This window comes from Mesocricetus auratus, unplaced genomic scaffold (assembly GCF_017639785.1).
Source record: "Mesocricetus auratus isolate SY011 unplaced genomic scaffold, BCM_Maur_2.0 Super-Scaffold_15014, whole genome shotgun sequence".
In the NCBI taxonomy this organism is placed as follows: Eukaryota; Metazoa; Chordata; class Mammalia; order Rodentia; family Cricetidae; genus Mesocricetus; species Mesocricetus auratus.
In genome coordinates this window covers 40,274,208-40,300,522 of record NW_024429186.1, presented here as the reverse complement: position 1 = coordinate 40,300,522, position 26,315 = coordinate 40,274,208, and the positions used below count along the sequence as shown (strand labels likewise).

At 41.7% G+C, this 26,315-nt stretch overlaps 2 protein-coding genes and 1 long non-coding RNA gene across 5 annotated transcripts; 1 reads left to right on the top strand and 2 right to left on the bottom strand.

The window, feature by feature from the left end:
- The first annotated feature begins 698 nt into the window (after positions 1 to 698).
- On the top strand, positions 699 to 24,486 carry Zbtb1 (zinc finger and BTB domain containing 1). 3 transcript variants are annotated; one of them, XM_013115404.3, is made up of 3 exons: positions 699 to 836; positions 13,704 to 15,617; positions 22,584 to 24,486. In XM_013115404.3, exons 2-3 carry the CDS (start codon positions 13,720 to 13,722, stop codon positions 22,618 to 22,620), a joined length of 1,935 nt encoding a protein of 644 aa, XP_012970858.1. In that variant the 5' UTR covers positions 699 to 836; positions 13,704 to 13,719; the 3' UTR covers positions 22,621 to 24,486. The 3 variants fall into 3 exon arrangements, with proteins under 3 accessions (XP_012970858.1, XP_005072814.1, XP_040598824.1); XM_005072757.4 differs by lacking the exon at positions 22,584 to 24,486 and having other exon boundaries at positions 13,704 to 16,297; XM_040742890.1 differs by lacking the exons at positions 699 to 836; positions 22,584 to 24,486 and adding an exon at positions 1,188 to 1,354 and having other exon boundaries at positions 13,704 to 16,298.
- Positions 4,999 to 19,402, bottom strand: LOC121139331. Its single transcript, XR_005876263.1, has 2 exons — positions 18,430 to 19,402; positions 4,999 to 5,165 (listed from the first exon to the last, which is right to left on the bottom strand). It is a non-coding gene; the product is annotated as an uncharacterized LOC121139331 (long non-coding RNA).
- LOC121139330 (translation machinery-associated protein 7-like) lies at positions 13,122 to 13,558 on the bottom strand. The gene has a single exon (XM_040742906.1). The coding sequence runs from the start codon at positions 13,420 to 13,422 to the stop codon at positions 13,135 to 13,137; it is 288 nt and encodes a 95-aa protein (XP_040598840.1). The 5' UTR covers positions 13,423 to 13,558; the 3' UTR covers positions 13,122 to 13,134.
- Positions 24,487 to 26,315: the final 1,829 nt, after the last annotated feature.

Sequence of the window (26,315 nt, the reverse complement as noted above, 5' to 3'; positions counted from 1 at the left end):
GCGCCCGCGTGTGGGGCGGGAGCGGGGTGAGGGCGCGGGGCAGGCGACCGCGCGCGGCGGGAGCCAGGGAAGGAGGCGGGCCGGGCGGGGCATGGCGGGGGAAGTGACTCAGGCCAGAGGCCGTCGGGCCCGCGCCAGGAGGGGTTCGGGGGGTGGGGAGGGCGCGGGGAACGGGCGACCCCGAGCGGACGAGCTTCAGGCGGGACGGGACGAGGGTGTCAGCGCCCCCAGAGCGTCCAGGGTGGAGCGCAGGGGCGGGTCCAACTGCGGGGCCCTGCGGGGCAGGGGTCTGATAACTGGGCAGAGGGCGAGCAGCATCCAGCCCCGGGGGAGTCGGGAGGATCCCAGTGGCGTCCAGCTGTGCAAACAGGAGGAGGGCCGAGGCGACCCAGGGGAGAGGGGCGAAGAGTGCTGCCCAAGCCGCCGCCCGGGCGCCCGCGTCGCTGCGGGCAGTGCCAGCCTCCTCGGCCCCGACGCAGAAACTTGTTGCAACCAACAGGCGACCGCGGGTGCCCCTAGCCGCCAGCGGCGGAGTGGGTGGGCGGGCGAGAGGGAGGGGAAGGCTGGCGGACGCCGCGGCGAACTGGTGGGCAGACCCGGAGTCGCCGCGTAAGCGGGGCCGGCTCAGTGCGGTGCGGCAGGCGCGGCTGTGCGGCAGCGGAAGTCCTTTGTTGCAGCGCAGTCCCTGGCAGAGCCGGAGTGTCTCGGCGCAGCCCAGCCGAGCGCCGCGCGCCGTCAACTGCAGCCCGCGGTCCTTCACCTCCGCTCGCCCGCCCCGCGGCCCCGCTGCCCGAAACTCCCGAAAACCTCCGCAGCCGCGCGTCCCTCCGCGCCCGGTGAGTATCTGCCAGTCGTCGGGGCGATTTGCGCAACTTTGACCGGGGCCGAGCCGCGGGCCTGGAGGAGTGCGTGGCCCGCGGCGGCGGCGGCGACCGGTGCGGGGGAGCCGGAGCGCGGAGGGCGCGCGGCGAGGATCCGGTGGCGGGGGACTGCTGAGCCGCCCTCCTGCTCGGTGCCGGCGGTCAGTCAGCCCGGTGCGCGCGGCCTCCCCGGGTCCGGGACGAATCCCCCTCTCCAGACGACTTCCTAAATTACTTCTTTTCCCTTTATTTTATTTTGTGGTGGGGGAGGGGAGGTGGAGGCGGGAGGCCGCGCTTGATTGACGGGCCCAGAGCGCGCTTCGCTAACTTCCAGCTGCGGCCGGGCGGCCGGTGGGAGGGGAGCGTCCCGGAGCCGGAGGCCGCAGACTTGGGCGCGCTCCGAGGGAGGAGGCGGCCGGGCCGCGCGGATTCCTGCTTCGCTCTTTCCCACCCCCTCTCGTCAGCACACACGCTTTTTGTTCAGGTCAAAAGTGGTAGGTCTGGGGGTGAGGGGGGATTTTTTCTCTGTGGACGAGATTTTTTTCCTCTCCCCCCCGAGTTCCGAGAAGAAAGTGCTTTTCGAAAGCCTCCAGTGGTGGGCGCTTATAAGTAGAAGTTCTGGGAGAGGCGGTGAGCGAGTTGGGTGGCGATCGGAGTCCTTGCGGCTGAAGCGTGCAGGCGTGGGTCTGAGCTCAGCCGCCGCTCCCAGGCTGCCTTTCCACCTGAGCCACCCGTCCACGTGATCGCGGGGGTTGACAAGACATTTTCCAACTCGGTCGCGTCAGGAACAGGTTAATGAAAGTCCTTGTTTTCCGGGGCTAGGGTATTTATATGTGTGCGATCGTGTTCCTAAATCGAGTGTCGCTGCGAAGGTACACGTAGATTCTCCACTGTTCAGAATGTATTTCCGTACAGTATGTGTCGCTGCCGCCACATTTTTCCCTTTGACACTGGAATCTACAAAGCGTTCCAAGCATTTTTTTTTTCATTTTTTTGAGACAAGGTCTGGCAAGGTAGCCCAGGATCGCTTCGACGTAATTCTTCTGCCTTAGGGAATCCTAAATTGTGGGTGATAGACATGAGCCTCCAAGCCTAGTTTTGTGTTCCGAAGACCACTTAGAATTAATTTCTTGAGCCGAAGTTCGAGGCACCCTGAAGCAGATTGGGGAAAATGATGTAGTTCTTAAGATAACGTTAAAGCAACCACGGTTTTTAAAAGGTGTAAGACAGGCTCTCTGGAACTTTGTCACCTCAAATGGATGTGATCTGGAGAGAAGTAGAGGACGGAGGTGCAGGAATCTGAACCCTGAATGATGGCTGGTCGTTCCCCGGAACCGTAAAACTTCCCCTTTGAACCACTTGCTGTTATCTCCTGAAGTCTCAGTAATACTGAATGGCATTAGGAACCACTCAGGGTTTCTTCCTCTTAAAGAAATAGATGGAAGTTAAGTAGGAAAGAGGTGAAATGCCTTTCCAGAGGTTAATAAGTGGAAATTCTACAGTACAGTGTTGGTTATAGCAACTTACACCCATTCTAACAGCAGTATTTCTCTATTTACACCAAAGCTTTTCAGGGTGTGGTTGTGCCTGCCTATATTCCCAGCACTTCCACAGGCTGGATCAGGAGTTGGAGCTAGCCTGGACCTGGCCTGCATAGCAAGATCCTTTAAAAAAAACAAAAACAAAACTCTGCTACAGAGATGGCTCTATGTTTAAGGGCACTTGCTTTTCTTCCAGAGGACCTGAGTTTGACTTCTAGCACCCATACATATTAGGCAGCTCACAACTGCATGCAGCTCCAATTCCAGGGAACTCGTGTGCACACACCCCTCTCCCCACATAAATACATAATTAGAAATAATTTTAAAAAGCAAAATCTCAGTTTTCATGATACTAAATTCCTCCAGTTTCTAACATCATGCTTACTGTTTTGAACCAGTGAAAGTGGTAGGGGCATCATTGTCAGAAAAGAGAACAAGAGAACCCATTTTGCATAAGCATAGCTTCTTGACCGTGTGTGTGTGTGTGTGTGTGTGTGTGTGTGTGTGTGTGTGTGTGTGTGTGTGATGTTCTGTAGACCAGACTAGCCTCAGAATTAATGGCATGTATTACCATGTTGACTGTTTTTTGTTTGTTTGTTTTTTAATTAGATTCTCTCAACTTTTGGTCCAGGACTGGCCTTAGCTTTCTATATTCCTGCTCCAACCACTCAACCACTGTTGGAATTAATAGGCCTGTGCCACCACACTAGGTTTTTGACCTCGTAGGTTTTGTTTTCTGAAAACAGGGTCTCACCTTGTAGCACTGACTGATTTACAACCCTAAACCAGGCTGGCCTGGAACTCTTAAGAGACGTGCCCACATCTACAATAGTAGGTTTAAAGGTTTGTGCTGCCAAGCCTGCTCATGGCCTTGTGTTTTGATTTCATAGTAGCTGCTAAATTTTTGTACCCTCTGCTTCTTCATTCTCCATGTTTGTCAGTTTCTGGTGCAATCAGGGTCCTTTTTCAAAGTGTCCCAAGTGTTCCCTGTAACACCATTTTTTATTTTCTAACATTCAGGAAAACATGTTGCTGCCCTTTTGGGGGGGGGTCTTCGTTAGCTAGGACAGCTGAAAGGGGAGGGGGAGAATGGGACATTTGTAATAGAAATGCTAAAAAATATTTTTTAGGCTGCAGTCTTTTGTCTTGGGGGTTGAATATGTGAAAAATCTGCTTCTGAGTTCACTTTGGTCTCTGGTGTTCTTTTGATAGTTTCTTGTGGCTTTATTAACTTGTGTCTACTTTTCCTTAAAGTGGGAATGCCTTTTCTTTCTTTTCTCTCTCTTTTTTTTTTTTTTTTTTTTTTACCTTTTCAAGACAGGGTTTCTCTTTTCTCTATGTAGCCCTGGAACTCAGCTCTGTAGACCAGGCTGGCCTGAAACTCAAGAGATCCACCTGCCTCTGCCTCCTGAGTGCTGGGTGGAATTCTATGCTCTTTATAATAATTCAGCCTATACTAAATTACATAAAATACAGAACTGGAAAGTTGTTCTGACTCCCACTCCCCAGAGATAGTCACTGTGAACAATCCATTCAGTGTTGTAAAACTATGAGGGCAGTATCTGATCATCTTGCTGCTGTGTGTGCCTCACTCTGGCCTGTTCCCTTCATGTTCTGTTTTCATAACTCAGATTGGTGAGAATTGCCAGGTAGAAGGAAGGGTTTTTGCATTGAGCTCGTGTCAAATCCTATGATTTGGTAACAGATGTGTAAGTTTTCATGCTTAATAGAGCTGCTGTTTTAGTTTAGTCCTCATGAAGTTTACCTTGGTGGGCTTCCTCATTCTTTGCAAATGTTGCAATCCATTATCTGATTAATTTATGCAGGCTAACCTCATTAAAACAAACCCTTCATGTGTAGAGAGCTTCCTAGCTTACCATAGGGAATGAGTGGGTATAATTGCCTCTAAAACCACTACCAGGGTATTGCCTTTTTGTTATGGTGTGGGTTCCTCTTGATCAGTATCCAAAGCTGCAAGAGAAACGTAATTGGGAAGAAATCCAAAAGGGGGGGCATTAGTGACGGTGTTGTTTTAGGTTACAGCGCAGAAAGGAATAACAGTTGCGGGACACACACAACACACACACACACACATGCTGGTCTGAATTTCACTCGAATTTGGCATCTCATATATTTAAGGTGGATGTCTTTAAGTATACTGATATTTTGTCCTGTGTAGTCACTGCAGAGTTAACCTGGTGTATTCAAGAAGGATGAGCTGTGAAGTTGGTTTTCTAATAAAGCCCCAAAACAATACATGCAAATTTAATCACAGTAGTTACTTGAGGGTGTTGAGGACATGCTTTTTTAAAACACTACCATGTGAATATAAATTGTTCTCAATCATATTTGAAGGCTGGAGGTATAGCTTAGTGGTAGAATACTTGCCTGTCATGCATGAGGCCCTAGATTCAACCCTCAGCACTGCAAAATATAATAATGAGTATTAAAAATTAAAGAATAGCAGAGTGTGGGGGTGAGTGACTCAGAAGGCAGAGGCAAGTGAATTTTCCATAGGTTCAAGGTCAGCCTGATATGCATAGTTCCAGGCCAGCCAAGGCTATGTAGTGAAACCCCCCCAAAAAAACACAAGCAAATAATAAATTACTAATTATATTTTCTTTTGGTTTTCTGTGTGAGATACATGCTATCCTTTTAAGAGCTAACTGAAGAGCTCCTTCCCACTTGAAATTGTCAGCAGCAGAGGTGGGATGGGTGGTCAGCAGACGGAAACAGAGAGGGGCATGGGGTGCATTCTGCTTGCCTGCAAGATAAGACAGTGCAAGAATGATAGGAGCTTTTACAATAAAGGAAAATGACTGTGGGAGACTTAGAATGTTCCAGAGGGGCACTTCACTTACTTTTTAATCATATCCAGAAAGTGTTGTCTGGGTTACAAAAACTGAAACACTGCATTTTTGAATCAAGAGTTAGTGTTTCAGCCCCGTTTTCTGTTTACAGGATGAGTTGTTAACTGCCACACCTGTTTTCTTCCCAAAATAAGGATAATTTAAAACCTATCTCAGGGTGTTGTGAGAATCGGTTGACTAATGTATGAAAAAGGCCCTGTAGATTGTCAACAACTATATAAGTTTCAGTGATAGCCAAAGCAAAAACTGATAAGCAAATTAAAACTTGCCTGCTTTAATATTTATTTCTTAAAAAAATCATTAAATGTATCAGTTAAATGTCAAGTAGCTACTAGAAGCTAGAGGTTTCAATCATGACTGACAGGAGACCTTGGTCTCAAGAGCCTTACACTAAAACAAGAATGACTGATACAACCTCCAGTTTGGATGACCCATCATTTGCAGCGCAGAAAAGAGGTGCCTGCCTCATTGTGGGTCAGAAGGGTTCCCCAAAGATGTGTGTGTAAAATAAGGAAAGCTTTCACTTTTCAAGTGTTTGGGTTGGGGAAGTCTTAAGAAATTAAAGGTTTATAAGTAGAATTATGCTTAAAATAGATATTTTTATTGGTTTTATTTCATTTATTTTAATTAAATAAACATTTGGAGTTTTGCCTGGTGTGGTAATACACACCTTTAATTCCAGCACTCAGGAGGCAGAAGCAGGCAGATTTCTGTAGACCTAGTGAGACCCTGTCTCCCCTCCATAATTTTGGTTAGAAGTAAGCAGAAGAAACCAGTTGAGCTGCAGAACTTTGTAAAACTTTCAGGGTCTCTGGAAGCAGGAAAATGACTGGTCACTGTGGGGAGCTGCCTGGCAGGATCTTCAGCAGCAGTCACTGAGTACTTAAGTTCTAAACTGAGCAGTCAGCTAGCAGCCTGCATCCAGTTGCTCACAGCTATAGCAGACAGTGCACAGAGCAAATAGTTTGGAATAAGTAGAGTCCTGTACCACAAACCCTAACAATACAAATGCCACGTGCTAAGGGGGACCAGCTTTGGCTTCTTTTAGGTCAGAGGCACCTACAGTGCCCTCTGGTGTTCAGGTCATGACTATACTGCCTCTAGGATAGGGGTTTAAAGTTGGAGGTATAAATAAATACCTTTCCTCTTGTACTGGAGAGAAAAGAATATTCAAAACTCCATTATTTTTCCCTCTGCCCTCTGAATGAATGCCTTTTCTGAGATCCAGTTGACAGAGATGGTTCATTTGTGTTGCTTGGTGTAACATTTATTATCCATTGTTCTGCCAAGAAGCCAAAGAAGGCAATTTGCTTGTCTACTATCATTGTACATAGGACCCCAAAGAATTAAATTATGTAGTGTTTCACTGAGTTTTTGTCTAGTTCACAGCCTGTGGACACCAGATCAGCATCCCTTTAAGAAGTGAAGCTGTTGGCTTGAAACACCAACAAACACCACCCAACAAACAAGCCACGATCTACAACTAAAGAGTGGCAGTGTGAGGGTGGCTGGAGTAAGTGTAGACAGTTCCTCCATTTCAGCAATGCTTAGTGATGAGGAGAAGCCAGGGGAGCTGTTAGTGACAGGAAGAGCCTGAGCCAGGACGCTGGAGACCCAGGTCTAACCCTGACAGCCACTGAAACTCCATGTGGCTGAGTATATGACTTAACCCCTGAGACTCAGCCTCCGTTTGCTTTCTCGTCTGCAGAACAGTAAGTTAACTTGATTTTTCATGGAATTTTATAAATTGTGTTCAGTGTGATGGCATTAACTTTTAAGAACTAGATTGCTCAAAACCCTGTGGTTCCTAGTGTCTACAAGAACCCTTTGCTGAGTGTGACCATCCTGCTTTGATGGTTGAGAGGCAACATACAGGGGGTGGAAAGGTTCCCCGGGACCTACCAAGCGGGTAGAACTGGTACCCATTATCTAGCAGTGCCTGTTTCCAGAACTTTTTTACCTCCCTTTCATTTTGACAAACATGTGCTAAGTGCCAACCATGTGGGAAGACTGTGCTGGGCACAAGAACAGTAAGGCCTGCAAGCGTGTCCCTGTCCTCGAGGGCTCGGTGTAGTGGGCACTACTGTACCATACTGCTCCTTAGATCAGTGAGTGCTAATGACACGAGCAGTACCACAGCATTGTTAAGATTAATATGGGGCATGTGGTGGCTTTAGCAGACTTTTGGGTGTAAGCACGAAACTGAGCCACCATTTATAGCATTGTTTCTATGGGAATGTGTGTTTCAGGTTCCAAATAACTTATTTTTAAGTTTTGGAACATGATCCCATTATAAATTCAGAACTTCCTGTACTAAGTACTGAATTTAATAGCTAGCCAGAATGCCTGGTTTTAGATAGTGAATATTTTTTTTCATTCTCTCTTATGTAGCTCATAGTAAGACGTTTTTATCTTTAGGAATATCTACAACTGGTTTTAAACAGAACCTAAATTTTTTTGTTTCTATTAGTAGTTGGGCTGTGTAGTCTGAAATATGGCATTTGAGGAAGAGTGTGTGTCTGTGTGTCTTTCTCTGTCCCTATGGACCTCTGACTGTGTGGAACTGCTGGGATTAAAGGTGTGCACCACCCCTGCTGTATGTGCATATTTACAGACCCTTATGTAACCAGGTGGAAACTGTTATTTACCATTTAAGAGATTTAGCCATAGACTAAGTCGTTCCTGAGATTTTACTATGTCAGTGAGGAAGTCGCTGAAAATAGCTTCTGCGGCGCTGGGGGTGTAGCTCAGTGACAGAGTGCTTACATTTGGGAAGCCTGGATTCGGTCCCAAGCACTTCGTAAACCAGGCATGGTGGTGGAGGCCTATGATTCCAGAAGGAGGAGGAACAGAAGTTTAAGGTCATCCTTTAATACAAATGGAGTTTGATGCCAGGCTAGGCTACATGAGACCCTGTCTTAACAAAAAAACAAAAAGCTGTATAGCATATTTAGGGAACATATCAATAAACACAGATAAAGCCACATTGCACCTATCATCCAGTGAGGCTTGTCACTTGTACAGTAGCACCTGCTGAATTCAGGACTCTAACCCAGTCTTCACCACACTAGATTAGTGCCAAGGAAGTTTTAGTACCATCTGAGGTATATAGGAGTCCTTGTCTGTAGTCCCAGTACCTGGTCTACCACAGATAACTATATCCTGATACAATGTGTAGTTGTCATAGGTGTTTGCTTATAAATAAGTAAGATTCTTGGGCACAGATTAAGATCTATGCTCTGTAGGTTTATGACTATCTGAATTGCTTAATACAGTTGGTGTGTTTTGTGATCACTTTTTGACTTTTAAAATAAACTGGTAAACATTTTCAAAGTATTTTTTAATTGTGGCATAAGATATATTGGGTCGCTGTCTCCTTGTTGCTGGAGTGCTTTCCTCCTTTGAATACAAGTTGAGGGTTTATGTTCTGTCCCAGCCCAACTGCCAGCTGTGATAAATGTGATCTTCCAGTGATAGCTGGTAACACAAACAAATACAGTCACAGATTCTAATCACAAAAACAGAGCAGGTGAGATAGGACTCTGTTTATGTAAGCAAACTTCTTGATAAGCTACGTGATGTAAAGCTTACCATATTTTGGTGACATTTTTGTTGGTTTTGAGACTGTGTAGCCAAGACTGGTCTGGAATTCACAGATTTCCCCATGTGCCTCCCAGTGCTGGGATTAAAGCCACACCCAGGAACATTTCCTTTAGATGTTTATTTTATTTTGTATGTATGAGTATTTTCTCTATATCTGTGTTTGTGCACCACGTGTGTGCCTGGTGCCCACTGGGGTCTAAGAAGGCATCAGATCCTTTGGGGCTGGAGTTACGCAGGCAAGTTGTGAGCCACCATGTGAGAGCTAGGAATTGTTCCTAGGTCCTCTCTCTGTAAGAGCAACAAGTGCTCTTAACCATGGAGCCTTCTCCAACATTTTTTAGTTATAAGTAAAAAATTTAGTTGAAAAGAAAGCTAATTTTTTGGAATTCGAATGAAAGTAAATGCTTTATACCATTGGAGGTGGGGTAGGGGTTTGAGATAGCAGTTTCTCTGTGTAGCCTGGCTATCCTGGAACTCACTATAGATCATACCATTCAGAGATCCTCCTGGGGCTGGAGAGATGGCTCAGTGGTTAAGAGCACTGACTACCCTTCCAGGGGACCCAGGTTCAATTCCCAGCACCCACATGGCAGCTCACAACTGTCTGTAACTCCAGTTCCAGGAGGGTTCACACAGACATACATTCAGGAAAAATATCAGTGTGCACAGAGATCCTCCTTTCTCTGCCTCACAAGTGCTTGAAGGAATGTGCCACCACACCCAGCTGGGTTTTTGTTTGGTTTGGTTTTTTTTTTTTTAAGTTTTTTGTTTTTTTGGTTTTGGTTTTTTGAGACAGGGTTTCTCTGTGGCTTTGGAGGAAACTCACAGACATCCGCCTGCCTCTGCCTCCCGAGTGCTGGGATTAAAGGTGTGCACCACCACCACCGCCCAGCTCACCAAGCTGTTTTATATAAGTGTAATGCAAAACTTAACCTTAAAGAGCTAAGCTAAAGTCTTTTAAGAATTTAGATCCTCCCCATCCCCCACTCTGGGTAAAATCAATCTTACCCAATAGATAATAAAGTTGTATAGAAAATAATTACATTGCTTAAATGATAATTGTATGTCAGCCTGGAAACTGTAGAGGTAGCACTGAAAATTGGCCTAGCCCTTCTTCAGCATCTCACAGTAGGATGGGAGAGAGGAGGATGCCACACACACGGAGACAGCGGGGTGGGATTTACTCTGGCATTTGGACACAGTGCTTGTTCTCACCACAGCATGCTGCCTTCTATAGAGTGACACTTCTTAACTGCATACTGCGAGAAATCGCTCGTCCAGGGAAGAAAACTTCTCCTGATGTCCTTATGCTTTGGGATACCCGTGTTGCTGATCTCAGCACTACATACAGTTACTGATTTATTGAGTGAAAAAAAGGTTCATTGAAGTGCTTTCAACGCTGTACTAATTGGTATAGTGCTTGTTTAGGTTAATGCAAAATAATGGATTTTAAGTAATTGAATGTATGTAGTTGGCTTTAGTGGTGGAATCGCTGTTTTTCATTTAGATAAGAAAGGATCTTGGGATTTTTTGACTGTGTCATTTGGCTCTTACTTGGAAGGAAGTTTAAAGTTATCTAGTTAGATTTACCTCCTGGTGCTCAAATAAACATCATCACCATTACAAGCACAGCCAGTATTGTTTCTGTTAATTACTAGGTGGCAAACGCCACATTTTACACGTTAGTTGTGTGATTCCTTGTGTGTGTGTTATTTGAGTCCCACCTTGGTACGGGCGACTGGTAGTAAACAGGCGACAGAATGGGAGAGCAGGACCAGGCCCGGCTCTGTCTGCCGGGCTCAGCCTCACCCTCTGGATGTTGGCATCTCTAGGTTCCACCCTGGTTTGTTTCAGTTTCCAACAACTGTTTAGAAAGTCTTTTTTAGAGCTATTGGTCATCTTTGCTTCTTTCTCTTTATTTTTCATTAACAATTTCTGGATATCATATAGTGAGGATGACTAGTGACCTCAAAATGTCACCCCACTTAAAATAGGCGTGGGTAATGTTTTTTCAACCTTTTGCATTCAGTCGTATTATTGTATAGATTTGTTTTTATTTAATTCTAATGGTAACAGTTTTGTTTCTGCACCTTCATTTGCTGTCTTCATATATCTATATATCTATATGTATATGTTTTTGTTTTGTTTTTTCGAGACAGGGTTTCTTTGTATTGTTTTGGAGGTTGTCTTGGAACTAGCTCTGTAGACCAGGCTGGCCTCGAACTCACAGAGATCCGCCTGCCTCTGTCTCCGGAGTGCTGGGATTAAAGGCGTGCGCCACCAACACCTGGCTATTCTTTCTTAAACAATTTATTTTAATGTTCATTGGTGTTTTGCCTGCATGTTTGTCTGTGTGAAAGTGTCAGAAGTGCTGGAACTGGAGTTACAGACAGGTGTGAGCTGCCATGTGGGTGCTGGGAACTGAACCCAGACCCTCTGGAAGAGCAGCCAGTGCTCTTAACCACTGAGCCATATCTCTAGCCCCTAAGAGGGGGGGGGATATAAAAATAGATACCTTTTTCCCAAATTCACTGCTTCTTTTCCCCCGTGTACATGATGAACAATAAAAGATGTATTCTGCCATTTCTCCATAATTCAAGAAAAGAGAAAAATACCAAACAATTGGTGTAAGTCCTATATAACCTAATAAAGTTTGTTTCCTATTTTCTCAGACAGGGTCTCACTGTATATCCAGGTGGGCCTGGAACTCAAAGAGATCTGCTTGCCTTACCTCCCAAATTCTGGGAGTAAAGACTTTTGCCACCAAATCCAGCAGATTTTTTGATAGAATTTTGTGTTTATTTAAAAAAAAAGCTTGTTTAGTTTGTGTGTATTGGTCTTTTGCCTGCATGTATGTTTGTGCACCATATGTGTGCAGTGCTCATGAGATTTAAAAAGGGCATTCTAGCCCCAGCAACTGGAGTTACAAATGGTGGTTAGCTGCCATGTAGGAACACTCTTAACCACTAAGCCATTCTCCAGCCCTAGTAAATTTTTCTCTGGAAAATTTCAAGCAAGTAAAAAAAAAAAAAACTCTTAAGGTCCCTGCTTTATTTCATAGCCTGTTTTGTATTATCTGTAGCCTTCATTCCTTCCTCATTTGTTTTGAAGGTTATCTCAAATATGTCATTTCATCTGTAAGTACATCAGTACATTAATCTAAAAGATAAGGGTTTTTAGCCCGATGTGATGGTTCACGTGTGTAATTCTGTATTCAGGAGGCTGAATTAGGATTCTGAGTCCGAGGTTAGACTGGGCTATACAGGGATAGTTCCAGGTTCTCCCAGCTGTGCAATAGAACCCTGTCTTAAAAACCCAAGGTAGAGGGCTAGAGAGATGGCTCAGCAGTTAAACACTTAGTGCTCTTGCAGATAACCCTGGTTGGGTTCCCAGTATTCACAGGTACTTTCATCTGACTGTAACTCCAGATCTAATGCCTTCTCTGATTTCCACAGTCGTGTGTGTGTGTGTGTGTGTGTAAAATAATTTTAAACCCCCAGAGTAAATTTGAAAAAGGAGGGCTTTTTAGCACATAAATGAGCAACAGTTTCTTAATATCAAATCATTCAAAAGGCTTTTAATGCTCTACAATCAAATTATTTACTTTTGTTGTTTGTATCTTAATGTCTGTCCCCTTTCAAATTTAGTATGAGTTTTCCCTCTAGGATGAAGACAGTTTTTGTGTGTGCATGTTCATTTATAAAGGCGTTGTTCCTCAGTGCTGTTTACCTTGTTTTTGAGACAGGGTTTCTCATTGGCTTGGAACTTCACAAGTAAGGTAGCAGGCTGACCTCCCAGCAAGTCTTGAGGGTGCAGAGGTATACCCCATGCCCAGGTTTTTAAAGACATGGTTTCTGGGAGTCCTCATGCTTCCTTTTTTTGTTTGCTTGATTGTTTGTGTACAAGATCTCACTATGTAGTCTTGGCTGGCATAGAGCTTACTGTGTAGAGCAGGCTGGTCTGGAATTCATAGAGATCTGCCTGCCTCTGCCTTTTTTTTGTTTTTCAAGACAGGATTTCTCTATTGTTTAGGAGACTGTCCTGGAATTCGCTCTGTAATCCAGGCTGGCCTGGAACTCACAGTGACCCGCCTGCCTCTGCCTCCAGAGTGCTGGGATTAAAGGCATGCACCACCATGCCTAGCCAAATACGCACACACACTTGTGTGTGAATAATTTATGTATAAACACATCTGTGCATGGCAAAGATGGTATAGTAGGGAATCCAGATGTTTAACAGGCTCCAGGATGACTCTTTATTCTAGCTGTAGGTGGCAAAGACGTTATTATGGCAGGGAATCCAGATGTTTAAATAGGAATGGAAGAGGGTCACCATCATCTCAGGTATGAGGAACAGCTTTTTGCCAGATTTCTTAATTCCACCTGTGCCCAGGGGCCCCTTCCCCACGGCCTTGGCTTTCAGCTCCTCCAGTTTCTTCTGCTCCTCCTTTTGTTTCTGCTTGAAAGCCTTATCTTCCTCGCCCATCTCCTTGGCCTGTTTCTTGGGCTGTTTCAGGGGCTTCTTTTTGCCACCTTCACAGCCTGACATGGCGCCCACAGACAGCCCCTTACCAGACCCTGAGCCTAAGCCGGAAAACCTTTGCTTTTGGTGCCTTTTGTTTAATATGAGAAAACTGAATAAATGGCTAGAATATTTTCATCTTCAGATTTAAAAATGATTTAAGCATATTTCTGATTTTGCTTCATTGGTATAGAAAAACTATACTTTGATTGAATAGCAACATTATGCAAGTCAAAAATCATGCTAAAAGTGTCCTTCTTTAAAAGTGCCTTTCTGATATCTGACTGTCATATTTTTGTTTTGCATAGGTCTAATTAATAGAAGATGGCAAAGCCCAGTCACAGCAGCTATGTCCTTCAGCAGCTAAACAACCAAAGAGAATGGGGTTTTCTCTGTGACTGCTGTATTGCTATTGACGACATTTACTTCCAAGCACACAAAGCAGTCTTAGCTGCCTGTAGCTCCTATTTTAGAATGTTTTTCATGAACCATCAACATAGTACTGCACAACTGAATCTCAGCAACATGAAAATAAGTGCTGAGTGTTTTGATCTCATTTTGCAGTTCATGTATCTGGGGAAGATCATGACTGCTCCTTCCAGTTTCGAGCAGTTTAAAGTGGCAATGAACTACCTACAGCTCTACAATGTTCCTGACTGCTTAGAAGATATACAGGATGCAGACTGTTCTAGTTCAAAATGTTCGTCGTCTGCTTCCAGCAAACAGAACAGCAAGATGATTTTTGGGGTAAGAATGTATGAAGACACAGTGGCTAGAAATGGCAGTGAAGCCAACCGGTGGTGTGCAGAGCCCAGTTCAACGGTGAATACCCCACACAATAGAGAGCCTGATGAAGAATCTTTACAGTTAGCTAATTTTCCTGAGCCACTATTCGATGTGTGCAAAAAAAGCTCTGTGTCCAAATTATCTGCTCCAAAAGAACGTGTGTCACGACGCTTTGGACGGAGTTTTACCTGTGATAGTTGTGGATTTGGCTTCAGCTGTGAAAAATTACTAGATGAACATGTGCTGACCTGCACTAACCGACATTCATACCAAAACACAGCAAGAGCTTACCACCGGATAGTAGATATTAGAGATGGAAAAGATAGTAACATCAAAGCTGAGCTTGGTGAAAAGGATTCTTCCAAAACATTTTCTGCACAGACAGACAAATACAGAGAAGACGCCAGCCAGGCGCCTGGTGATTCAGCTTTGACCACTGCAAACAGAAAAAGCACAGTAGAGTCTGGAATGGCTGGTGAAGAAAAAAGTAGAGCTGCTGAGACGAAAAGAATTATTATCAAGATGGAACCAGAAGATATTCCTACAGATGAGATGAAAGACTTCAACATTATTAAAGTTACTGATAAAGACTGCAACGAGTCCACTGACAATGATGAATTAGAAGATGAACCTGAAGAGCCATTTTACAGATACTATGTTGAGGAAGATGTCGGCATTAAAAAGAGTGGTAGGAAGACCCTAAAACCTCGGATGTCTGTAAGTGTGGATGAAAGAAGTGGTTTAGAAAGCATGAGACCCCCTAACAATAGCAGTCCAATCCAGGAGGATGCTGAAAATGCGTCTTGTGAGCTGTGTGGGCTCACGATAACTGAGGAGGACCTGTCTTCTCATTACTTAGCCAAACACATTGAAAATATCTGTGCATGTGGTAAATGTGGACAGATACTTGTCAAGGGCAGACAGCTTCAGGAACACGCTCAGAGATGTGGAGAACCTCAGGATCTGACGATGAATGGGCTGGGAAATGCTGACGAGAAAATGGACATGGAGGAGAACCCTGATGAGCAGTCTGAGATAAGGGACATGTTTGTTGAAATGCTAGATGATTTCAGGGACAATCATTACCAAATAAACAGTATCCAGAAAAAGCAGTTATTTAAACATTCTGCCTGTCCTTTTCGGTGTCCCAATTGTGGCCAGCGTTTTGAAACTGAAAATTTAGTGGTGGAACATATGTCTAGCTGCCTAGACCAGGATATGTTTAAGAGTGCCATCATGGAAGAAAATGAAAGAGATCACAGACGGAAACATTTTTGTAACCTGTGCGGAAAAGGCTTTTATCAGCGGTGTCATTTGAGAGAGCACTATACTGTTCATACTAAGGAAAAGCAGTTTGTTTGTCAGACATGTGGAAAGCAGTTTTTAAGAGAGCGCCAGTTGCGTCTGCACAATGATATGCACAAAGGCATGGCCAGGTATGTCTGTTCCATTTGTGATCAAGGAAACTTCCGAAAACATGACCATGTACGGCATATGATTTCTCATTTATCCGCTGGTGAGACTATATGCCAGGTCTGCTTTCAGATATTCCCAAACAATGAACAGCTGGAGCAGCATATGGATGTTCACCTGTACACGTGTGGAATTTGTGGAGCAAAGTTTAATTTGAGGAAAGATATGAGATCACACTATAATGCCAAGCATTTGAAAAGAACCTGAGGGGCTTTCTACTGCACAAATGTCTAGTTGATAGGCAGAACACCAAAGCAAAAGGATATGAGCTATTTAGACACTGATTTTATAAGAAGTGTTGGGAAAATTTTTCAAGGCCCTTTTACTTTAACATTTTTGTGTAGGACCTTAAGTATATTTTAGGCATTACATGTTTATCATTTTTGATGTTTCCAAGAGCATTCTTTGTTCATAGTTTTCTTAACTACCCTTAAAATTACTTTTCAATGTAGATTGTAAGTGGCTATTATCCCTTCAATGACTATGAAACTATTTTTTTTAATCAGTAAGGTAATAATTTCACTATTTCTATGTACTTTCATTTTATATTTTAAGGTTATCCTATGAAATTTTAAACCTAAGATCATTGACCATTCCTGCTTAAATTTTTAAAGAATTTTTAAATAATTATTTAAAACTATCCTATTCATTTTTTGCCTCTTTTTTGGTTTTGCTTCTTGGGTGTTTTTGCTTTTGGCTTTTTTTTTTTTTTTTTTTTTTTTTGGCTTTTTGGCTTTTTGGCTTGTTTGTCAGTTGTATAGTGGATGGCTACTGTTCACTCCCTTATCAATGAAATCCATATTCTTAAATTGACAAACTTAGGCAAGTGAGGTGCACTGGATCTAACCTTCAAGGTGGACATGGGCTCAATCTTGGCCTAAGATTGATGGACCTAAGGAAATTCCTATAAATGAACATTTCCTATAATTGATAAAATGTTATCATTTAATAATCACATTTAAAACTTATATTAAGTGTAAATCCCAATGACTTTCCCTCACTTGAGAAATTAGTGGGGATAAGCCATTTTGTTTTGTGATACTGAATTTAACTATGATAGTTAATTAAAAAGACATCTTGTATTCATTAAAATATTTTAATTTAAAAATATTCTGATTTCTAAAGTGTGTTAGTTTATCAATTATATTGTTTATAAATAGACTTTAATAGCTCTTTAGGAATATGACATCTAAGGAAAAATGATTTTTCATTTTTAAAATTACTTTGGAACTGAGATTTGAAAAAGCTGCCATGTATATTGATAAATCTAATAAAATAAAGAAATCAATTATAAATCTGGTTGTTCTATAAAAGTAGAGTGCACAAAAGTGTGTTGTGTTTACACTAAGATTTGGAGGAGGTGTGTTGTGGCAAATTGCAGTTTATTGCTATGCTTTATAATTTTCTGTAAAGGATACAAGATTTGAGGACTATAAAATAAATCACAGCATAAAAATGGAAACAGCTTCTACTTGTCAGGTAAAGTAGTCATATTGTTAGTTGTTTTGGACAGGGCCTACCTATACTATATCAGTTACATGTGAATAAACACTGGCAAAAAAAACCCACCAATAAACACATCTACTGAATAGAATGCCTTTTAATGTGAATTACTAGGAACACCCTTATAGTGAGAGGGATTTTAGTTAATATTTATATTTAAAAGTATGGCTTTGATCACAGATAGTAGTTTAAATGCATTGCTCTTTTTTGCTCTTGATAGCTTTAAGATATGCAAATCATATTTTCACATGCTATTTGCATAAAAGTACAAGTTGCCAAGAAAACCGAGAGATGTTGGCTAGTGCAGGATTAGTGGAAAGTACTAGAGCACAGTATGAACAAAGATTGATGGGCATGTGTTGAAATGTTACTGAGGACAGGACAGTGCAGGAACCAAGACATTAACCCTGACCATGAGAAGAGGCACAAAAACATATGAAATCTTGGGAGTTTTTTCCAAGACCACATAGTTAACAGAAAACGCTGGAAAAGTCAGTCATTTTAAAATGTCTTAGATGTAATAGTTTAATAAGTACTTAAAACTCAAGAGAAGGTACAAAATGCATATGTAGATTACTAGTAAGCACCTCATAAATGTTCTAACAAAGCCAAACATCAGAGAGTAGTGTAAAGGAAGACAAACCAAAGAAAATTATCAAGTTATACAGTATCTGAGGGGACCTAATTTGGGGGTTGGGGAGGTCACTTTTCCCTGTCAGAATTTGGGTTGCAAAGGCTTTCCCACAGTTAAAGACATTTTTAAAATATTCCCCTCCTTGAAGAAAGAATCCTCTTTTTCATGAGCCAGAGAGGTTTGATTTAATGTTTTAGTGTGAGCTAACAACTACCAAATTAGCAAGCAAACATAATCTAAGTTATCCAACTGACAGTTTCAAGAAGCCATGTTTGATGATATTTTCTATTTCATACCATCAAGTATGCATGTTTTGGGGGGAAATTAAGGTACAGGATAGCACAGGTTTCTCCAAGTAGAATGTACAATTATATTTTAACAAGACTGGCTTCAGGTAAAAATTAAGTAGCTTGGGCTGCAGAGATGGCTCAGTGGTTAAGAGCACTGAATGCCCTTTATAGGTCCTGAGTTCAGTTCTCAGCACCCACATGGCCACTCACACCATCTGTAGCAAGATCTGGTGCCCTCTTCTGGCGTGCAGGCATACATGCAGACAACCCTGTATACATAACAAATCTTTTTAAAAAGAAAGAAAACAAAAGTTACTTGTAAAACTAATGGGGATGAAAAGCACCCACCTCTTCTGCCTCCAGCCTCTCCCGCCTTCCTTGGACTGTGAGGACAATGACTCAAGGCTGGGATATTTGCCTGCTGCTTCTGCCTTTGGCAGTTCACACATTTAGGGTCCAGATTTTTCAGATCTGTAGAGGAGAAGAGAAACTAGAGAAGAATAGCATCTTCCCTGCTCTATTAATCACACTTCTCATTTGAAGTCCCATTGCTGGGATTTCTTAGTAAACAATCTGACTAGATTTTTTTTCCCCCTGGCACTCCAGATCAAACCCAGAGCCTTGACATGCTAGGCAGCCACTCTGCCTGAGCTGTCAATGGAGTTTCTCTTTTGGAAACAGCAAAAAAATTCCGGGAGAAATAATCCATTTCTAACAAGGTTGACACTACAGTGTGGATCTATGGTTTTTCATAAAGACTAAACCTCAGGACTTAATAGAGTAGAACCAAGGCAACAAAAGACTAGAACTCAATTGGATTTAATCCCTCCCCCTCCATTTTTCCCCCTCGTAGCCCAAGCCGGCTCACCCAGGCAGGCCTCAAGACCATGCTGCTGCTCTGCCTCAGCCTCCTGGGTTCAGGAGTTACAGGTGTGAGCTAAAGCTTTAGTTCAGCATCTCGTGTCCTTTCAGGTTCTTCCCTTTTTAGTCAGGGTCTTGCTTAGTCTCCATTCTTGTAGTGTTTCATACCCAGCAAAATTCCCATATTTTTTAAGTGAAAATTTTCAGAGAAATGACCCACATGAGTAACATGGTACATAGCAAATGTTTAATTAATATAAGGCAATGAACAATTTGACTCTAAGAAAAATATTAAATGAGAAGGATTCTAGAGGGTACTCATAAAAGAATTAAGCTGCTAGTCAGTGGTGGTGCATGCCTTTAATTCCAGCACTTGGGAGACAGAGGCAGGTTGTTGAAAAAGAGTCATACTTCCCCCCCCCCATTGTTCCGTTTTGATCAGTTCCTCAACTTTGTTCACCATCCCCCCCCCCCCCCCGCCCAATAAGTGCTTCCCAAGGATAAAATGCCCGTTCTCTCCTGCTTACTAGGATTGCAGAGTAGCAGAAATTGAGGTGGGGCATGTTTTTCTAGAACCCTGTCCTCGGTGCTTAATAGCTCAGCTCAGTAAACTAGGTGTGATAATAGGGACACTAAGAAACTAACACAAGTGAAGCCATCCTCTGTGTTAAGAATTTGATGTTTACATCCCAGTTTAGGAAACCCACAGCTTGCCCATAGTAGGGATGGCTCCCTATAGATCATCCATTTCTTCAGCACTCTGTATTCCTCATCCCCTTTGAGGTAAGTCTACTAATTTTCTAGAATGGGAACAAATGTCCAAAGATTATTTTTCCTAAACCACACAAACTGTATATATTAGACATGGAATTTGAACTCAGTCTTTGACTAAGGTTACATTCTTGTACTTAATCATGAAGACACATGTCCCATCTACAAAGAAGTGCCTTTTCAGCATAGGACACACATGACAAAGATCATGTGAGGCTGTGCTCCTTGGTCATCTGTCATCTGTGGTGCTTGGTAAGGTGGCTGGTAACAGTGGGTACTTAAGAACAACCTGAAGTAAGAATACAAAAGTAGAAAGCAGGACTTGATTTGAATGTGTCATTCAGAATGTTTTGATTTTGCTTCATTTAAACGTAAAACATTTAGTGGCATAGTTAGTTATTTGAGGGTCCAATAGTCAGTTGAAAGGTAACTTGAATTCGCATTGCATGTTTGTCCTGGGCTTTGTTTTGGTCTCTCCACCAGCCTCTGTTTGCTTGTATTGGTCGTGGAACTAGTAAATTGAAGAAGTCAGATTATTTAAGCAAATCTCCCCAGAAAAAAACAATGTAACAATAACCAGTTTCTTTTTTGCTTTTTTTGGGGGGAGGGGTTCAAGACTGGGTTACTCTGTGGCTTTGGAGGCTGTCCTGGAACTAGCTAGCTCTTGTAGACCAGGCTGGCCTTGAACTCACAGAGATCTGCCTGCCTCTGCCTCCCGAGTGCTGGGATTACCTCTTTTTTGCTTTAATAGAGGTGGATAAGAAACTCACTATTCCTTTGGCCAGCGAACAGATTACCCTCCCTCACTGGTAGAGTGTGGTTGTTTTATTAAAGGGATCTACTTAAAAACAAAAGTTGGTTACTCTAACATTGCATAATTCCATTTGTGGAAATATCTATAGATTTCTAGGTAAGCTCAAAGGCAGTCTTAGAAAAGAAATGGAAGATGAGCCCAGGAGGTCACAGCTTCAAACCACACCAGTCTAGCAGCACTCAAAACGTTAATGTTTTAAGGAGGACAGTAAGATTCTGACCTTTGCAGCTATTATTTAATGTCTATACAACAGATTCTATGCTAAAGCTACAACTTTAATAATTTGGCTACCATATGTCGATGATGTTTTTGAAATAAAAGAATGAAATGGAGATTGTTCTGTGACCAGTATAGTCATTTAAATGGCCCTGCTCCTCACTGCTGTCTATCAAACTCTAGGACACATTATTTGGCGATGGGTTTAGTCTCAAAAACAGATGAAATTTATCTCTTTATATGTTTATATTCTGGCAAAGGCAAAAAGAGAAGGATTTTAGTGTTTCTATCTGCCAGTGACAGTTGGTAAATAGAAACTAACCAGATGACAATAACAACTTGTAGGTCCATACTGATTTTGAACCAATTTATTACTAACATGCACATATGAACACATACATAGTTGAAGTTAGCATTGAGTTTAAATCTTTAACTTTCTTATGATAGTCAAGAGAGCCAAATCATTGAGGCAAATCAGTAATGAGAGATTGTCTTTGTATCAAACCCCACACAGATTATTGGAAGGCAGAAGGGCATTAAAACTGAAAGGAGATATGAAGATTACAATACTTGGTTTCTTCTAATGGATCAATATGCTAATTGAGCTAAGTACAAAATCATAGGAAATGCTAGCACCTGAGAAAGGTGACAAAAGACATTTTGAAGCCAAGAATATTAAGTTCATGTAAGAAAAATTTGCATTAAAAAAAAGCTGGTTATGATAGCACATACCTTTAATTCCAGCACTCAGGAGGCAGAGGCAGATGGACCTCTGAGTTCAAGGACAGCCTGATCTACAGAGCAAGTTCTAGGACAGCCAGGGCTATACAAAGAAACCCTGTCTCAAAAAAAAAAAAAAAAAACAAAAGAGAAAATTGCATAGTAGTCTGTAATGACCTATTTGAAAAAGGACTAGAGTTAAACATACAGCTTTTAAGCCAGACTTAAAACATTTGCTTTGCTTTTATTATGCTTAAACCAATAGTTTATACCTGCTTACTCACTCAGTCAAGTGAATAGACAGAGCTAGGGTTCTGTTTTATTTTGTTTTGAAGATGGGGTCTCATGTAGCCAGTCTGGCCTTAACCAGGGTGATCCTCCTGCCTCCACTCCCAACTGTCATATCACTGTGCACAGCTTACAGTGCTGTTTCTGGTTAAACAAATATAGGCACCCAGATTATAGAAGTCACCTTTTCCTTCAAATGCTTATGTTCCCTAGTATGAGAAAGATATTTTTAAGGGACTAATTTTTTTTAAAGGATAATAGTATTAGGGCAAAACATTTCCTACAAAAATAACACTTTGCCCAATACCTGGGGGTGGATTAGGAAAGTTAGAAACCCCGAACTGACTCTTCACAGCCATGTTTGTACTTGGTTTTCATTTGCAAAGCATACGCATGATATTTGAATAAAGTAGTGTTAGTGTGATGGCTGAAGACTAAAACCATGAACTTTCAGATTCATTACATCTGTGTTTCAGTCAGATAGTTTTCATTAGCAAACACATTGTAAAACTATCCCATTTGAAGGGAAGTGCCCCTTGCTTAACTCCCCTTCCCCTGATACCCCGTCTTGTCTTAGGTGACATATTCATGTCGGCAGCCATGTTCACTTAGACCATACGAGAACAAAACTAAAAGGTGCCCTGGATTTGAACACTTACACCAGCGATAATAGTTTATAAGTAAGTTGGGGTTCTAGGAGCTATTCTCTCGCTCCTGCTCTGTCCTTCAACAGTGTGCCAAAGCTGACTACTCTGACCTAAGCATGATGTCTTGTTGAGCAGTTGCCTTGTGATGTTATTTTTCTTGAGTTTTGTCTTTTTCTGTGTGGCAGTGGTGAAATAGGGCCTTCTAAGCCTCTGGAGAAGTGACAGATGTGGCTCTGGAGAGGACAAGGGGAAGAATCATTCTTCAACAGATAATCTTTAAGTGCAGACCCAGGAAATCAGATCTGACGTGGCACCATCTTTTCTGTCTTCCTGACAAACGCCGTCAGCCCCAAAGTTCCAGTTGCAAAAAGCCAAGAAAACTCAATAAAGATCACTTTGGAATCACTTTGTTGTAACAAAATTGATTCAGTGACTTCTCCTAGTACTTACGGAAAATCTAAGGAAAAGTGACTGTAAAAGTCATGTGACTTCAGTGATTAAGTTTATGCCATGTATCTTCACAGTTCCCTTCTAGAATAAAGGGCTTGCTAGGCATTGTAAATGCACTATAAAGGGAGATAATTACATATTTCCATAAACACATCATTCTAAACTCAAAACAGAATTATAACATATTGTGAAATGTAGTTAAGCAATTTAAAAGAATATTAACAATATCTGTAGCATGTAAGTAAAAAGAAATGGCATAGAAAAGGAAAATCTAAGACCAAATCTTTAACAAGATAATGTAGCTATTAGGGAAATGTAACACTAGCTTCCTTTCTCGCTGTGTACCAGTCACATGCTTGCTTATGAATATGAGCGAAGCTTCTTTCAAAGTCTCCTGAACAGAAGAACATTATTCAGTAGGGGTAGATTCCCACAAACCATGCACTATTTTCTCCTGAACTTAGCAATATGGTCCCATAATATAGAATGAATTTTTGTTATTCTCAGAACTAATGTATAGTGTCAAGCTCAGCTTCAAATTTCAAAATAAAATGGAACACTAAATAAACTGATAATGTCTGTATAAAACTTTTCCTGAGGTAAAATTTAGTGATGTTTGAATCTGGTTATGACTACAAATGCTTTTGCTACACATACAGTCCTTAACCATATGAATCTTATGACCGTATTATTTCCTGATTTGTAAATATACTTTTTTTACTTTTTGTTAACGATGTGACTAATTCCTTATTGCTGCTTCATGTGTGTGTGTGATTTCAAATGTTTAAATGCTTACTTTGTTTTTATGCAAAATTCTTGCAAGTATTTTAATAAATTACACAAAGAAATCTGTCCTAAGGAATGAAAAGTGTAGGTGTTGCACACCTTTAATCCCAGTACTTGGAAAACAGAGGCAGGCTGATCTCTGTGAGTTCATGTTCCAGGCTAGCCAAGGCTATCTAATGAGACCTTGCCTAAAAAGAATTTAATTAAAAATAGAAATCCTCACTTTGAGGTAGTAATAACTTGAATCTCATTCTGTAATGGAGATAGAGGTGGAAAGAGAAAAAGAACTCTTATCAGAGTTCAGATTAGATGAGGCATGCTGATGGATGCATGCAATCCTAGCTTTTGGGAGACAGAGGTGAGAGGATCAAGGAAAATTCAAGGCCAGCCTTGGCTATAGAGTGAATCAAAGCCAGCCTGGGCTACATGAGACCCTATTGCAAATAAACAGACAAAAATATTCCAAATATATGACTGTTTTAAGACAAAAAGTCTAGACAAGTGTTAAGATTTGAAACACCATCAGAGTAATCTCTTTGGGGAACATAAGCATAGAGACTGCAGGCTTCTTAAAATACATAGAAAATTTTTTTAAATCCCAATAACTAAAGAAACCAGATCAAGATAGAAAAGACTATGACTAAGTTTTTATTGCACTAGATTTACTAAAGAAAATGGTTTGAATGTTGACTGTATTAAATGCAAGTGTAATGAAATACATAAATGGCATAAGCACATACTATAATGTGATTATTTTCTGTAATTATTTTAAGTGGAATTTTTGGATTACAAACAGTATTTTTGTTACATTTTGAAACCCATTGCTTTTACCTAATAAAATTTCCTCCTCTACATTCAGAAGTTAAACTGTTTGTACATTACCTTCATTTGTATTGCATCTGTTTGCAACCTACTTCTTTTAAAGCATAACTAGTCGGCTAAGTTATCATCTCCCCATTCTCTAGTGTCACAATAATGTCCCCCAGAGGTGGTCATGTGTGGCCCGAAAAGAGAATTAGCTAAAATTTTACTGCTGATTCCTGCTCATTCGTTTTTTGATACAGAATGATTGGAGAACTGTTCCAAGGCAAAAATGAAAGCAGATTATCGTGTTAACCATGACGGAATGTTTGACAGGGCAGCTTCACTTTGCCACATAATTTCAAACTGTTCTCAGAACACGATTTGTTAGCACTCAAGATGAAGCAGGCAGACTGCCTGCAGCTTCCCGCCACCTCTCAGAAAGCATGTCTGCCAGGGCCTGGTATATAGATGTCCAGACGGAACATGGCAGTCTCCTCGACCATCTTACTATATATCTTCAGTTTAATTGTAAGACTAAGCTTTGTTTTGTTGTTTTTTAAGATAAGGTCTCACTCTGTAGCCCAGGCTGCCTTAAACTGGTGGTGATTTTCCTACCTCTGCCTTCAGAGTTCTAGAATTACAAGTTTAAATCACCATACCAAACAAGACAAATTTTTTAAGACTCAAAGAAAACAAATGGTAATTTTTATCCCCCTCTAGGGACAGAGAACTGGAGAATTATCCTAAGACCAGGCACCTTAGAGCTGCTGAGGCGGCATTTGCCACCAAGCCTGAAGACTGAGTTTGATTCCCCAGAACCACATGAACACCAGCTCTCTCCATTTGTCCTCTGACCGCCTTATGTACTAGGGCACATGTACTCACACAAAGTAAGCATGTTTGAGAAAAACAAAATACTAGAGACAGGAGGATTACGGCTAGCCAGTGTCATGTAGCAGGGCCCTGTCACAAAAAGGTGTGGATGTCGCCTTAAATAATTACAAAAATGCTTGATTAAAGGGGTGCATGCCTTTAATCCCAGCCCAAGGTAGGCAGAGGCAGACAGATCTCTGTGAATTTGAGGCCAGCTTGGTCTACAAAGTGAGTTCCAGGACAGCCAGGGAATCCCTGCCTTGAAAAATGAAAACAAAAAAGAATTATGAAATGGCACTGTTTATAGAGATCTTAAAAATAATCATTAGTTGAATTCCAGCCTGCTCACACATCCTCAAATTTGTTACTGATTCTACTTCATCTTCAGCCTCCTCAAAACAATCACAACCCTAATGAAGCCTGTGCCTGGGTGGGATTAAAAGGATTTAGGACAGTTTAGCCTTGTCTACCAGCTAATGCTTACACACATCGTCTTGGGCCTCATATTAGCTCTATCTCTAGTGCAGATATTTTCAGATATTAATCTGTTTCAACTGTCTGTCTCTGCAATGTGTAAGAGGATTTTCTTCCTACACAGGAGAAAGATTGTGGATGAAAATATTATGCTCTGTATAACTTGTAATAAACAATGAGTGAGCTAGGAATATGACCCAGAGATGAGATGCATTATAGGCTTTTGTACAAGAAACCTTATGTTTAATCCCCAACACCAAGACCCAAACCAAAGCCCACCACGCTAAGAATTACTACTGTGTTCCAGACACTCTTCCAGGTACTAGGCATTGATTGAAGAGTGTTTCCAATATGTTAAATCTCTTGATTCTTTGACCAATCTGTGAAAATTTAGTCTTTGGATTAAATATTTAGAAACAGTCCTGCATATATGATTTTACCTATTGGAAGCCAGTACTGATTTATGTGTAAGTAATAGGTCTGGTGAACATTGTTTCAGTTGAATGTTAAAAATCAATTGGAAGTAGCAC

Excerpts from the sequence above, each read along its gene's own strand:
- Zbtb1 (XM_040742890.1), top strand. The coding sequence starts at position 13,720 with ATGGCAAAGCCCAGTCACAGCAGCTATGTCCTTCAGCAGCTAAACAAC.
- LOC121139330 (XM_040742906.1), bottom strand. The coding sequence starts at position 13,422 with ATGTCAGGCTGTGAAGGTGGCAAAAAGAAGCCCCTGAAACAGCCCAAG.